Below are 13,776 nucleotides of genomic sequence, written 5' to 3' on the forward strand. Positions count from 1 at the left end.
CTAAAGTTTAAAAATATTAACATTTTTATCTACAAAAATATGATACACAGAGGGCAGGTGAGGTTGGTCATGCATCAAGAAAACAAAGCAGTGCAGTTATACCCATCTATGTGTTGATTGAAGTGTGCAGGAAACCTCTTACTCCTCTACCATAGATCATATTAATCACCCCAGCATTTCCTCAGCTGAGGATGACCAGAAGAAAGGAGGGACGAGAAGAGAAGTCAGTCTTGTTTGGTCCCGGTTGTGGTCGTATGGCCTCCACTGCGACCCTCAGTATAATCGCTTCTCGTAACTAGATGTGAATGATAAAGCGTGTAATAAACATTAAGAACAAGAAGAAAACATCTGTCACAAAAATAAATAAAAAGTAATTTTAATGTAGATTAGAGCAAGGTTTTGTAACAACATGTCCACTTGAGGGTGTAGCACTGTTATTCCGAGGAAAAAATATATATTGAGGAAATGCAGGGAAAATACATTTTAAGCCTTAAAAGATGGTTTCACTTAAAAAAAAAAAATGCAAACATTTTAATGGCAATTATTAGTCTAAAGCATATTAACATATTGTCCCCAAATTCCTCATTCAGCTTTTTTTCTAAGAAAAACTTATGGATAGGGGTTGTTCAAAAAGCCACAAAGCAATATTAGAAGCAACCAGACAAGACATTAGACAAAGAGATCAACATCAAAAGGAATATAACTTAATTTTCATAATACTTAAATACAATCCCCTCCACCACACAGACACAGACATGATGACTGAGTACTTACATGGCACAAAAGAATATCTACATGTGTGCAGAAAAGAGAGGAAACATTTTTACATGTAAACTCTAACATTCCATCAGAATATAAAAGGGTTCTGGAGGACTATACAAAGAGGGGATTGCTAGGTCTGAAATCTAGGGCTAGGTCTGAAATCAAAAAGTATGTGGACGCCCAGCTTAATTGTGAGAAATTATGAGAAAGAAAATAACATGCTTCCACATTTGTGGCAAAAGTTTGGTGCAGTCCTGTGGTAAGTTTCGTGAGAATGAACTTCTTTGGCCTGCAAAGCACCCTGTCCTCAACCCCATTAAACACTTTTAGGATGAACTGAAATATGGATATCGAGCCAGGCCTTCCAGTCGAACATATGTGCCTGACATCACGAATGGCATAATAAATGGGCATATATTCCTACAGACACACTTCAAAATCTTGTGGAAAGCCTCCCCAGCAAAGTGGAGCTGTTATCTAACAAAGGCATATATTCCCACACACACACTCCAAAATCTTGTGGAAAGCCTCCCCAGAAGAGTGGAGCTGTTATCGTGACAAAGGCATATATTCCCACACACACACTCCAAAATCTTGTGGAAAGTCTCCCCACAAGATTGGAGCTGTTATTGTGGCAAAGGCATACGTTCCCACAGACACACTCCAAAATCTTGTGGAAAGTCTGCCCAGAAGAATGGAGCTGTTAGAGTGGCAAAGGTAGTAATATGCATTATTTTAGAATGGGATGTCTGACAAGTAAATGGTCAGCTGTCCACATACTTTTGGCTAAGGTGTATTTTATTTACCCTTATTGTTAATTTACCATAATCAGGCACTCATATCATATACTGTACAGTAGTGTTCAAAATAATAGCAGTCCAACACCATTAACCTGATAAATCACTGTTTTTAGTAGAAGTGATATTTCTACATAGCAAAAAATGTACTTGAAAGTGTAGTAGAGTAATGACAACAAAACAAACCCAACAATTAGGACATGCATCCCACTCATTCTGAGTAATCGAAGCATTGATTGAAAGGGGGTTGTTCAAAATAATAGCAGTGAGGAGTTCAATTGGTGAAGTCATTCATTCTGCAGAAGAACGGGTATCAATTTTGGCCCTTATTTAATGTAGGAGGGGGGCAAATGTTGCACAGGTTGGTCATAGCACATTTCCTTCTGAAATACTGGGTAAAATGGGTTGTTCCAGACATTGTTCTGATGAACAGCATACTTTTATTAAAAAGTTGATTGTAGAGAGAAAAAACATACAGAGAAGTGCAGAAAATTATAGCCTGCTCAGCTAAAATGATCTCAAATGCCTTGAAGTGACAACCAAAACCTGAAAGACGCAGAAGGAAGCGTGGAACTACTGTTCAATTGGATCAAAGATTAGCCAAAATAGCAAATACTCAGTCAATGATCACCTCCAGAAAGATCAAGGAACATCTGAAGTTACCAGTGAGTACAGAAGATGATTAACTGAAGCCAATTTACCAGCAAGAACTCCTTGCAAAGTCCCGTTGTTAAGAAAAAGACCTGAATGTCCTGAATGGGTTCAAATCTGCCAAGAACACATTGACTGGTCCAAAGAGAAATGGCTGAACATTTTGTGGACTGGTGAAAGCAAAATTGTTCTATTTGGGTCTAGTGGCCGTAGACAGTATGTCAGACGACCCCCAAGCACTGAATTCAAGCCAAAGTTCACTGTGAAGACAGTAAAGCATGGTGGTCCAAAATGATGATATGGGGATGTTTCTCATACCATGGTGTTACGTCTATTTATCGCATACGAGGGATCATGGATCAGTTTAAATATATCAGAATACTTGAGGAGATCATGTTGCTCTGTGTTGAAGAAGAAATGTCCTTAAAATGGGTGTTTCAACATGACAATGACCCAAAACATCTTGGTTACAGACAAACAAGATTGAGGTAATAGAGTGGCCAGCCCAATCCCCTGACTTCAATCCCAGAGAGAACTTGTGGGCTGAAATCTGAAACGTGTTTTTTTGAGGCAAAACCCAAAATTGCAGAAGAACTGTGGAATGTAGTCTGATCATCCTGGACTGGAATACCTGTTCAGAGGTGCCAGAAGTTGGTGGACTCCATGCATCACAGATCTCGGAAACAATTGTTCTGCCACTAAATATTAGTTCAGTAATTTAAAGAAAAGTGAAACCTCAAAAAAAAATTTATGTTATAGATACATTTTTTGAGTTTTTAAAGAAAAATGCTGCACTGCTATTATTTTGAACAGCCTAATATTCATTTTTCTTAATTTTCTGTAAAGGATTGACACAAACTGACTACATTTTGTTAATGTTTTGATTTAGAATTGAAAGTGTAGTATTTTCAGTGCATTTGCATTTATGGAAATAAAAGTTATTATAATGATTTTGTGCTTTATTCGCTTTTTTTAAATCACTGCTATTTTTTTGAACACCACTGTATGTATTGCCTTTCACAGTATTTAATCTGTTGCTAGATGTAGTTTGTTATTGATCATTCAAGGGTTTCAACATTGAAAACAGGGCCCACTACAGGACTGTACACCTGAGTTGAGCGGTGGACCTTTTCAGCGACACTGACACAGGAGAGACGGGGTGTTACGATGGCACACCAGGAGCCAGCCACTTCTGGATACCACTTGTGAATCCAGTCAGGATGGCTTTGCCTGAGAGATTAAGCTGCTGGAGCACTGAGCATGACGGCTGTGTTTTTCTATGAACCTTTTTCTATACCGATCGGCCCGTACCAATCAATAATGCAATGACGTATACAAGCGTGTGTCCTCCCTGTAGCTATTTAACGACTTCCTTTCTGTAATTAATTGGGATTTTTGAAGAGGGGCGTAATTTTTTTCATTGAAGGAAATAAGGTTAAAGGGGCACTAAAAAGCACCACATACAGGGTAACTAAAGGTTCAGATAGGGTGAAGCAAGCAGAGTAGGTTGTGACTTACGAGTGCAGGCCATGGACGCCCCCCTCCACCTGGGCAGACATGGTCCTCTTCTCGAATTTTAGCTCACCGGAATACATCATGGAACTACAAACAACACAGAAAACAGCATTAAATCCATCTAAAACTTGTCCGCCACACTTGTATATTGTGCTGCAAAATGTGCCACAAATTTGCAATAGTAAGCAGGTCTGCACTGCAGGCAGGCCACTCCACCACCTACACTCTTTTGCTAATGTTGCTATGATGTTGTTATGTTATGGAATGTACAGTAGATTTTGTAAAATCATTCATGAGTGAAGTGGCACCAAATTTAATTAGGCAATTATTTAATGTGTTAAACCTAGTCAGTAGGGTGAAGGGGGGGATGATTTTAATGACCAAAAATGCATGCCATTGCAGGTATTATCATTTGTAGCTACAAAAAATAAGCAAACGCCACTATTTCTCAAAAAAACAGCAGCTTAAAAACTAGGTATAACACCACAATTGACTAAATATGTGATCGGCACGATTACACGATTGCAAACGGATCCTGCTGTTCCCACAATGTTGCCCTTTACACCCTATAGTGCAATAGAGAGATTATACAGAGCCGTGCAGTTACCGTAGGATGGACAGACTCTTTGCTCCTATATCCTGGCAGCCATGCTGGATTCCAGCGATGAGGTATGGGGCGAACTTATGGATGGAGCCTTTATCCTGAACTGAACCTGAAACTCCCTGAGCTACCTTCACTTTATCACCTTCACTGTAACACAGACAGAAAAGCAATAACACACACACACACGATCAGAAATTCTGCTAATATTCATTCACTAATTTATTAGGGTTGAAGTCGCCCCACTGGAGTTCCTTCACACCAAACTTGTCAAACTGTGTCTTTAACGACCACACTTGGTGCACAGGAGCACAGTCATGGTGATACTGGACTGCTGCATACAAACTTATGCCACAAAGTTGGGAGAATCAAATGTAATTTATGTTTTTATACATATTTTAACAATTAAGAGGGGTGTACACACACTTCTGGCCACAGAGTGTATTTTATAATGCTTGTATGTTTGAAGACATGAACCTAAAGTATCGTTTCTGGCTGCTGCTGTTCTTCTCCATGGCATCTAGCGAGCCCATGCCACGATACTTCTTCAGCCTCACTCCGTCTGAGAAAAAATACTCGCCAGGAGCTTCTGTGGTTGCTGCCAGCAAGGAGCCCATCATCACTAATGCCAACACACATGAAACAGGAATCATTAGGAAACAGGAATTAACACACACGAGCGCTGAACTTAAGGTTAACCAGAATGTGACGACTACCTGTGGACGCTCCCAAAGCAAGAGCCTTCACTACATGGCCGACTGTCTGAATACCACCATCTGCGATGACTGGCACACCGAAACGGCGGGCGTACTCTGCTACCTTATATACAGAGGTGCCCTGTGGTCTCCCACATGCCATCACTGCAAGAAAGTAAACTAAAGTCTTTAAACACTTAGGAAAAATCATAACAGCTGTTCTTTATTAATTCATAAGTTTATTGTGTGTTTTCTGAATATTTGCTAGGTCAAAATATAAAAACATCAACACTGATTATTAATTTTATAATGCAGAAATGTACATAATACAATTAAATTATTATAGTCATTAGTAATAATGATCCACATCAGCCAATGACTTCTCTGTACCCTTACAAATGGCATCAGATACAAAGTACATGGAACAGTGGTCTATCTGTTATGTTCAGGAATTATCGGATGTCATACAAGAACCACCAAAACCAGGTCTGTAATGAATTAGAACACACTAAAACACAAGTGACATATCCACAGTCAAGACAAACACCCTAAAGCACATTAAATCAGTTTGTTGATTATCACACGGACAGTAAGCAGTCTTCAAGGCCATGACAATTTGAAGCTCTTTTGACTGTGAACAGTGTCACTAGCGTTTTAGCAGCTTCTAATTCATGGCAGATCAAATTGATCATTATTCATTCTTGCTGTATTTCAAACTCAAAAGGAAAGAACTTAAACTTGAACTCCACTTCTTTACATTATTATTATTTTTTATTTATTTTTTGCTAGTTATAACTTTTAGTTTAAATTAATTCTGTGTTTGTATGATTTGTGTCAATCCTATTAATTTTCTTATATATTTGTTCAAATAAGTCATCAGGCCAACCAAGGTGGATGGAGGTCCCTGCTGAGTCTGGTTCCTCTCAAGGTTTCTTTCTGTAATTTGAAGTTTTCCTTGCCACTGTCGCCCTTGGCTTGCTCAGCAGGGGGGTTTGGTCTGTCGGTCCTGGATTCTGTAAAGTTGCTTTAAGACAACGTCTATTGTAAAAAGCGCTATAAAAAATTTCACTTGACTTTTTGGACATAGAAGTGAAGTTTCAAACAGAAATTGCACAGCTGCAGCTACATCAACACGGCTATGACATACAAGTCCCCCATAAGTGTATATACACGTTTGACATTCACAGATAAAGCATTACATCCAGAATTATTAGAATCCGGTATGTTGGTATCACACAGACCTTCTTGTGTGATGCAGATGGATCCACAGCCCATCCCCACCCTGAGAGCATCTACACCAGCATCGATTAGATTCTTGGCCTGAGCAGCAGTAACAACTACAAACACACAAGGACAGAAAGACACCGCAAAAATTTAAAAAGACTGCATGAAAGTAAAGATGAAGATAAAGATTTCTTTATAGTCACTGTACAGGATACAACAGAATTAGAAAGCAATCCTGGAGGTGCTTTCAATGTTCTGTAGTCCCACCAAACATTGACATTTTCAGCATTTAGCACACACTTTTATCCAAAGCAACTTACAGTACTGTGACAGCATACTGTCTAAGCAATTGAGGGTTAAGGACCTTGCTCAGGGGCCCAACAGTGACAATCTGGCAGTGGTGGGGCTTGAACGAGCGACATTTTGATTAATAGTCCAGTACCTTAACTGCTAGGCTACAACTGCCCAAACCCGGCAGTAAATGTCACTCAGTGTTTGGCTGTGTTTAGTTCTCATATGACTGTGGACTAAAAGCTGTTCCTAAGTCTGTTTGTCTGTGATATTTTGGATCCGAATATCATCAGATCAAACAGATGATGTCCAGGGTGGACAGGGTCCTTAAAATATATTGTTTGCTCTACTGAGAGTTGGATAAGTCTACCAGAAATGGCAGTGAGCAGTCAATGATCTTCTGAACAGTACTGTTGAGTCTCTGAAGGACTCTTTTTTTTACTTCTGCAGAGGTGTTGTTGTTCCAGGAGAGACCCATATCTAACATCTGGATCTACAATATCTAAAAAGAAGAAAACTACGACTCACCATTGCCCCCCACTACTTGTAGCTCAGGATATTTCTGTTTGATGTAGTTGATCATGCTGATTTCTAACACTGAGTTTCCCTGAGAAGAATCCTGAAAAACAGACAGATGCCCCTCAGACAGAACGTCCTCAGTCAGTATCAAAATTAAACATGGAAAGTGTGGTGGCCCACCACCACTGGAATATTAAGCTCACATTTGAATCCCAACTGTGCTATTGTCCTTTTGCAGAACAGTAGTGTTGGTTAACAGAAGTGCATATTAAAGCCTAAACTAGTTTAAACATAGTGTGTAATTACCATGGCCTCTATCCAGATTGACACTATTAAAAAATACCAGGCCGCCTAAAACCCACTAGCTGAGACCTACCAGCACCACCACATCCACTCCAGCCTGCACGAGCAGGTCCAGTCTGTACTTGTCGTCTTCTCTGGTGCCAATGGCCGCACCACACAGCAGCTGTTTTCTGGAATCTTTAGAGGCTAATGGGTACTCTCTGTTCTTCTTCAGGTCAGTACGAGCTATTATAGCCACCAGTTCGTCACTGTCGTTGACAATAGGTAGCTTACCTGTCATCAACAGGAAGGAAATAATAATAATAATAATTAAATTGTCTTGGACATTTGCGCCATTTAACAGATGGTTTCATCTAACAGAATACAATGCAAGCAACTGAGGGTTAAGTGCCTTGCTCAAGGGCCCAACAGTGGCAACCTGGTGGTGGCTGGACCAACAACCTTCTGATCACCAGTCCAGCACATTAACTACTTGGCTACCACTGCCCCTTTACACAAAGTAGTAAATTAAAGGAATCAAACCTTTCTTGCTGCGCTGAAGTATTTCATTGGCCTGTTTTAAAGTAACACCCGATGGTGCTACAACCAAATCCTCCCTCTTAGTCATCGCCTGGTGGATTAAAAAATAAATAAATCACAATCTCACACCTTTAACACATTACAGGGGTTGGTATACAGATGTTTACACATTTTTCACCCTGTTTTGTGGTTGCTGCCCATTTCTGACTACTGACTTTCCCATATCTCAATCTGTGTGTGTTTGTGTGTGTGTGTGTGACAGCGAACAATCCATGCATGTTCATTATAGCTCCAGTTGTTAAGTTTTTAATTAATGCCCTAACTGTGCCTACAAAGATTTTCACACATTTGTAGCATTTTTATAGGATTTGCTGATCCATTACAATGCTCTCCATTATTACCAATAGATCAGTGGAAACTTAATATCAGCAAATGGGATCAGCTAATTAATAAATCTGTCATTACCCGGTAGGACAAAACAACTCATGCAAATTAATTAAAACCAAACCACAAACCTCCTCCAACGGTCTGTCATAGTCTTTTTCTGAAAGGAAATCGATGTCTCGTGACGTGACGATTCCTACCAGCTTGCTTCCCATTTTTCCAGTTTCTGTGACCGGGATCCCGGAAAAGCCGTGCCGTACCTTAGCCTCAAAAACATCGCTGACCATGTGCCTAGGACTCATCACTACTGGATCTGTGATAAAGCCCTGCTCAAATTTCTGCAATCACACAAACATAGCTGCTGATTAGATACGACTCCAACTTTTTAGGCAGCTTTACTGAATGAATTTAATGAATGTGGGCCAGTATTCTTAACACATGATTTAAACCATGTCATTTTCTATACTGAAAAGTTAAATTATTGTGGTTGTTCCAAAAATGTCACTAAAAACAGATAAAGGTACAGAAGCAAGTACAATTTTAATAATTAAAAACAAACTATTACATTCAAATGTAATTTACATAAAAGTGCCTTTATTGAGTGACTTTAAAACTACAATCTTTTGAAGTCTGGTTAGACTGTAAGGTTTACCTTAACTTTCCGAACTTCATTTGCTTGGATCTCTGGTGTGCAGTTGTGATGAATGATACCAATTCCACCCATGAGCTAACATACACATAACAACAGGTCAAAACAGTTAGCTACATTCATGTATGTTTGGTATATATCATATATAAATGCAATACTTACCGCCATAGTGATGGCCATGGATGATTCAGTTACAGTGTCCATTGGAGAAGAAATGAGCGGGGTCTTCAGGGTTATCTTTTTTGTCAGAGCAGAGGTCAGATCCTACATAATATTTTACAGCATTACAATCTAAAGGTAACAATATCATCAACAGATTATTATTAATACAGACCTTACAATACATGATAAGATATAAATTATAGATAATAGATGAATTTGCTGCACAATACTGCAAAATTTCATGTCGGAAATACCCCTGCTTCATAGGCAGATGGTACTATACATAAACATAGTGATATACTCAATAGTATCTGCTATTCTTGCATGTAAAATAACCTCCAAAAACACAAATAATTAATTAAATATATAAAAAGATGTTTGTTTTAGATGAAGCAGCATCTAAAAAAATGGTTTTTTTGTTTTTTAAATACAGTTTACACTCATTGCTCTTTTTATTAGGCACACACAGTCTGTTAACAGACATTGTATGTAAGCAGTTTACACCAACAAATGGGCTACAGTCAGTGGTTGTACAATAAAGCACATCTATAAATAGATAGAAAAATTGATGTCATATATACATATACAGGTGTACAGTATATATTCCAGCTTGTTTGGAAGCTGGGTTCAAAGCACAGGGTCAGCCATCGTACGGCGCCCCTGGAGCAGACAGGGTTAAGGGCCTTGCTCAAGGACCCAACAGTGGCTGCATAGCAGAGCCTGGATTTGAACCGCCAACCTTCCGGTTGATAGCCCAAAGGTCTACCCACTAGGCTAGCAGGTAAAATGGCCTATGTATGACCACAGGAGCTCATTAAAATTAAGAAATATTTCTGTCATACACTAAAACTATTTGTTTAAAAGCATTGTTAGACAACAGTTTAGTGTTGCAGCTCTTGTCCCAGAAAATGTACTTGTATGTCATGTGTTTACCATCGTAGTCAATGGTTTTTAATAATTTCTGCAACTGCTTATTCAAAATATATACGTCTTTATACTACTTTAATATACCACCACAGAGGCTTGAGAATTCTACAAAATAATAATGGATGTTGCATTCTTTGGGCCAAAGAGGAATAGGAATATCCTAAATATCCTAAAGCCTTTGAGGAATTAGGGTTGGGAAACGCAATAATTGCTTGTTCACACATAATTGTATTTAAATCAGTTTAGGAAATGCAATCTTAAACAGTTTCAGCCCTAGACTCTAGTGGTGTGGTCTTGACACAAAACACAAACACAAGTGGGGTTTTTTTCAGTATCTACATCAGCAAAAACACCTTCCAATCACTTCTAATTACCGTCTCCAGAGAGTTCTTACACGCTCACTACACACGACCGTACACAAATTAAGTAAACACACAATCAAGCTTAACATCAGCTATTACTGCACGAGTACAAACAGCTCAGCACATCTGCGCTGATTAAACCTGGTCAAACACCAGCATCAAATAAAATCTACATCTATATTACTTATTCCATTGTTCCTTAATGTGAAATTAAATTAGCAATGTTTTAATACATTTATAAACACAATTCCAAAGAGTTAAAACAGGGCCACCCAAAGAGGATGGAGGTCTCAGGTGAGTCTGGTTTTTCTCAAGGTTTCTTCCTCGGCTTGCTCAGCAGGAAGTTTAGTCCTGGAATTTATAATGCTGCTTTGAAAGAATGTTCATTGTAAAAAGCGCTATACAAATAAATTTGACGACGTGATTTTTGACTTGAATGTTGGGATATACCATCATGTTTCTCCACCCTCCCTTTTATAAGGTTTTGTAATTATTTGGGAATTGATAACAACAATTGAGATGAAAAAAAGTGATTTCTTTTTTTTATCCTTTTTTGACATAACACTGATTCCCAACAGTTTGGGGTCCCTGTTGTCTTCATAAAGTGTGTAATTGAGGGTGTGATTGACAGCAATGGCTTAGCAACAGAGTAAATATTTTTCTTAATTAATTTGATTATTTAAACATATGAATGTGACCACTTACGGGCAAGAAAAACAAAATCAGTTGATGCCCAATTGTAGAGATATACCTAAAAGTATTTTATTAGAGTTGATCAGTTCATGTTCCTGTTGTGTGCACTAACACACGCAACATAACCACCCTGCCTGTGAGGACATGCCCAATTCACCTGGGATGCTAACCCTACCTGAGCCTCTCATTTGAATTTCTTATTTGCACTCCTGTACGCCACCGGATGCCCCGTAACCAGCTGTTTATCTTACGCTCCACTCCCTCCCTCAGTGTACACACTGACTGTCTCAGCTAGTCTGTTTCGATGCAGGGAAAAAGGACACTCAGCTCACAGTTTAATTAATTATTCCCTCTCAGTAAATCATTACTAAACATTTTATACTTACTGAGCACATCAATTCCAGGGATATTAGTGACGACATTACTCACCACTTCATCTGAGGTGAAGTCAATAAATCCAGGCAGGATCAGGAAATCACTGAGTCAAAAACAGCAAAGAATGAGAAATTTAGCATTAAGATGAAAAAGATACAACGAAAATAGCAACATTGCATGACTGATGTAGTTCATGCTCCACACTGTTGTAGCTCCAAGCCAATTAAATTCAAGATTTTTATTAAATAAAAGAATTACAACACATGACTTGTTAGCTATATTAGTTACAAAGCTTTAAAGTAAAATTATGAAGCAGATCTTGAACACCAAACTGTACTCTGACATTTAGACTAAGATCAAAATTGTGTAGATCCCTTGTCTAAATTTGTCCCTAATGTTGTAATCTAGGGCGGCACGGTGGCTCAGTAGGTAGCACTGTCGCCTCAGAGCAAGAAGGTCCTGGGTTCGATACCCAGGCGGGGCGGTCCGGGTCCTTTCTGTGCGGAGTTTGCATGTTCTCCCCGTGTCTGTGTGGGTTTCCTCCGGGAGCTCCGGTTTCCTCCCACAGTCCACAAACATGCAGTCAGGTTAATTGGAGACACTGAATTGCCCTGTAGGTGAATGGGTGTGTGTGTGTGTGTGTGTGTGTATGTGTGTCTGCCTTGCGATGGACTGGCGCTCCGTCCAGGGTGTTACTGTATGCCTTGCGCCCATTGAAAAGCTGGGATAGGCTCCACCACCCCCCCGTGACCCTAATTGGATAAGCGGTTCAGACAGTGAGTGAGTGAGTGTTTTAATCTACAGAGGTATTATTAATTTGCATTTTATTAATCTTCCCTTTTCCTCATCTTTCTCTATTTCTTTGTGATGCTGTTTCTATGGATACAGTCTGACGGTTGCCACAGAGATCAGAGCAATCTGCCTGTCAGATGTCCGAAGATGTGCCCGTCTGTAAACACAGTAGCTGTTTACACGACTTTACCTAAAGCTACACCACACATCTGTCCTACACACAGAGACGCTATAAAAGTGTCGAAGTTTTAACAAAAGTACAACTAAAGCTTCAAATGAACACAAGCTATGACATCTATGCCAACATGGACTAAACTAGAACAACTTACTTGTAGGTGAGACCGTCTCCTATTGAAAACAGCTGCTGGGCAGTAAGTCCGTCTTCTGGAACATACCCGGTTCCTCCACTGATCAGATAATCAGCCATACTGCAGAAACACATCACCATCACTGAACAGTTGACTTTAAACTTCAGTTAAATATGACAGAGGCTCAGTAGCAAAGTCCTCGAGTCCTGCAAACCAGAACTTATGAGGAACAGTCTGTGTACTTCTGGACAATTCTACACTCACTGTCCATTGTATCAGCTCCACTTACCATATAGAAGCACTTTGTAGTTCTACAATTACTGACTGTAGTCCATCTGTTTCTCTACATACCTTTTTAACCTCCTTTTACTCTGTTCTTTACTGCTCAGGACCCCCACAGGACAACCACAGAGCAGGTATTATTTAGGTGGGGGATCATTCTCAGCACTGCAGTGACACTGACATGGTGGTGGTGTGTTAGTGTGTGTTGTGCTGGTATGAGTGGATCAGACACAGCAGCGCTGCTGGAGTTTTTAAATACCGTGTCCACTTACTGTCCACTCTATTAGACACTCCTACCTAGTCGGTTCACCTTGTAGATGTAAAGTCAGAGACGATCGCTCATCTATTGCTGCTGTTTGAGTCGGTCATCTTCTAGACCTTCATCAGTGGTCACAGGACGCTGCCCATGGGGCGCTGTTGGCTGGATATTTTTGGTTGGTGGACTATTCTCAGTCCAGCAGTGACAGTGAGGTGTTTAAAAACTCCAGCAGCGTGGCTGTGTCTTATCCACTCATACCAGCACAACACACACTAACACACCACCACCATGTCAGTGTCACTGCAGTGCTACTCTGTAGTGGTCCTGTGGGGGTTCTGACCATTGAAGAACAGAGTAAAAGAAGGTTAAAAAGGTATGTAGAGAAACAGATAGACTACAGTCAGCAATTGTAGCACTACAAAGTGCTTCTATATGGTAAGTGGAGCTGATAAAATGGACAGTGAGTGTAGGTGGTTTTAATGTTATTGCTGATCGGTGTGTCAAGCTGTATTGTAGTGATGTGTAAATGTAATAATAAAGACATATTACCTTTAAGGTCTCATATCCAAGTGCACGCAAACATTTGACTACAACAGAATGTCTCAAATATTGAGACCTGAGATTGTCCAGCTCCCTTTTATACCATACACACACACTTGGTATACTACACACAGCTCATACAGTGTCTGGTATACTGTTACTAACT

At 39.7% G+C, this 13,776-nt stretch overlaps 1 protein-coding gene across 5 annotated transcripts; it reads right to left on the reverse strand.

Annotated features, from left to right (window-relative positions):
• Positions 1–212: 212 nt before the first annotated feature.
• impdh1a (IMP (inosine 5'-monophosphate) dehydrogenase 1a) lies at positions 213–12,649 on the reverse strand. 5 transcript variants are annotated; one of them, XM_063004843.1, is made up of 14 exons: positions 12,551–12,649; positions 11,484–11,532; positions 9,073–9,174; positions 8,914–8,988; positions 8,393–8,599; positions 7,881–7,968; positions 7,432–7,631; positions 7,065–7,155; positions 6,263–6,358; positions 5,043–5,186; positions 4,804–4,948; positions 4,333–4,476; positions 3,729–3,812; positions 213–295 (listed from the first exon to the last, which is right to left on the reverse strand). In XM_063004843.1, the coding sequence occupies exons 1-14, from the start codon at positions 12,646–12,648 to the stop codon at positions 274–276; spliced, it is 1,545 nt and encodes a 514-aa protein (XP_062860913.1). In that variant the 5' UTR covers position 12,649; the 3' UTR covers positions 213–273. The 5 variants fall into 5 exon arrangements, with proteins under 5 accessions (XP_062860913.1, XP_062860910.1, XP_062860908.1 ...); XM_063004840.1 differs by having other exon boundaries at positions 8,929–8,988; positions 12,551–12,648; XM_063004838.1 differs by having other exon boundaries at positions 5,043–5,237; positions 6,221–6,358; positions 12,551–12,648.
• Between the last annotated feature and the right edge of the window lie 1,127 nt (positions 12,650–13,776).

This window comes from Trichomycterus rosablanca, chromosome 11, assembly GCF_030014385.1.
Source record: "Trichomycterus rosablanca isolate fTriRos1 chromosome 11, fTriRos1.hap1, whole genome shotgun sequence".
Classification (NCBI taxonomy): Eukaryota; Metazoa; Chordata; class Actinopteri; order Siluriformes; family Trichomycteridae; genus Trichomycterus; species Trichomycterus rosablanca.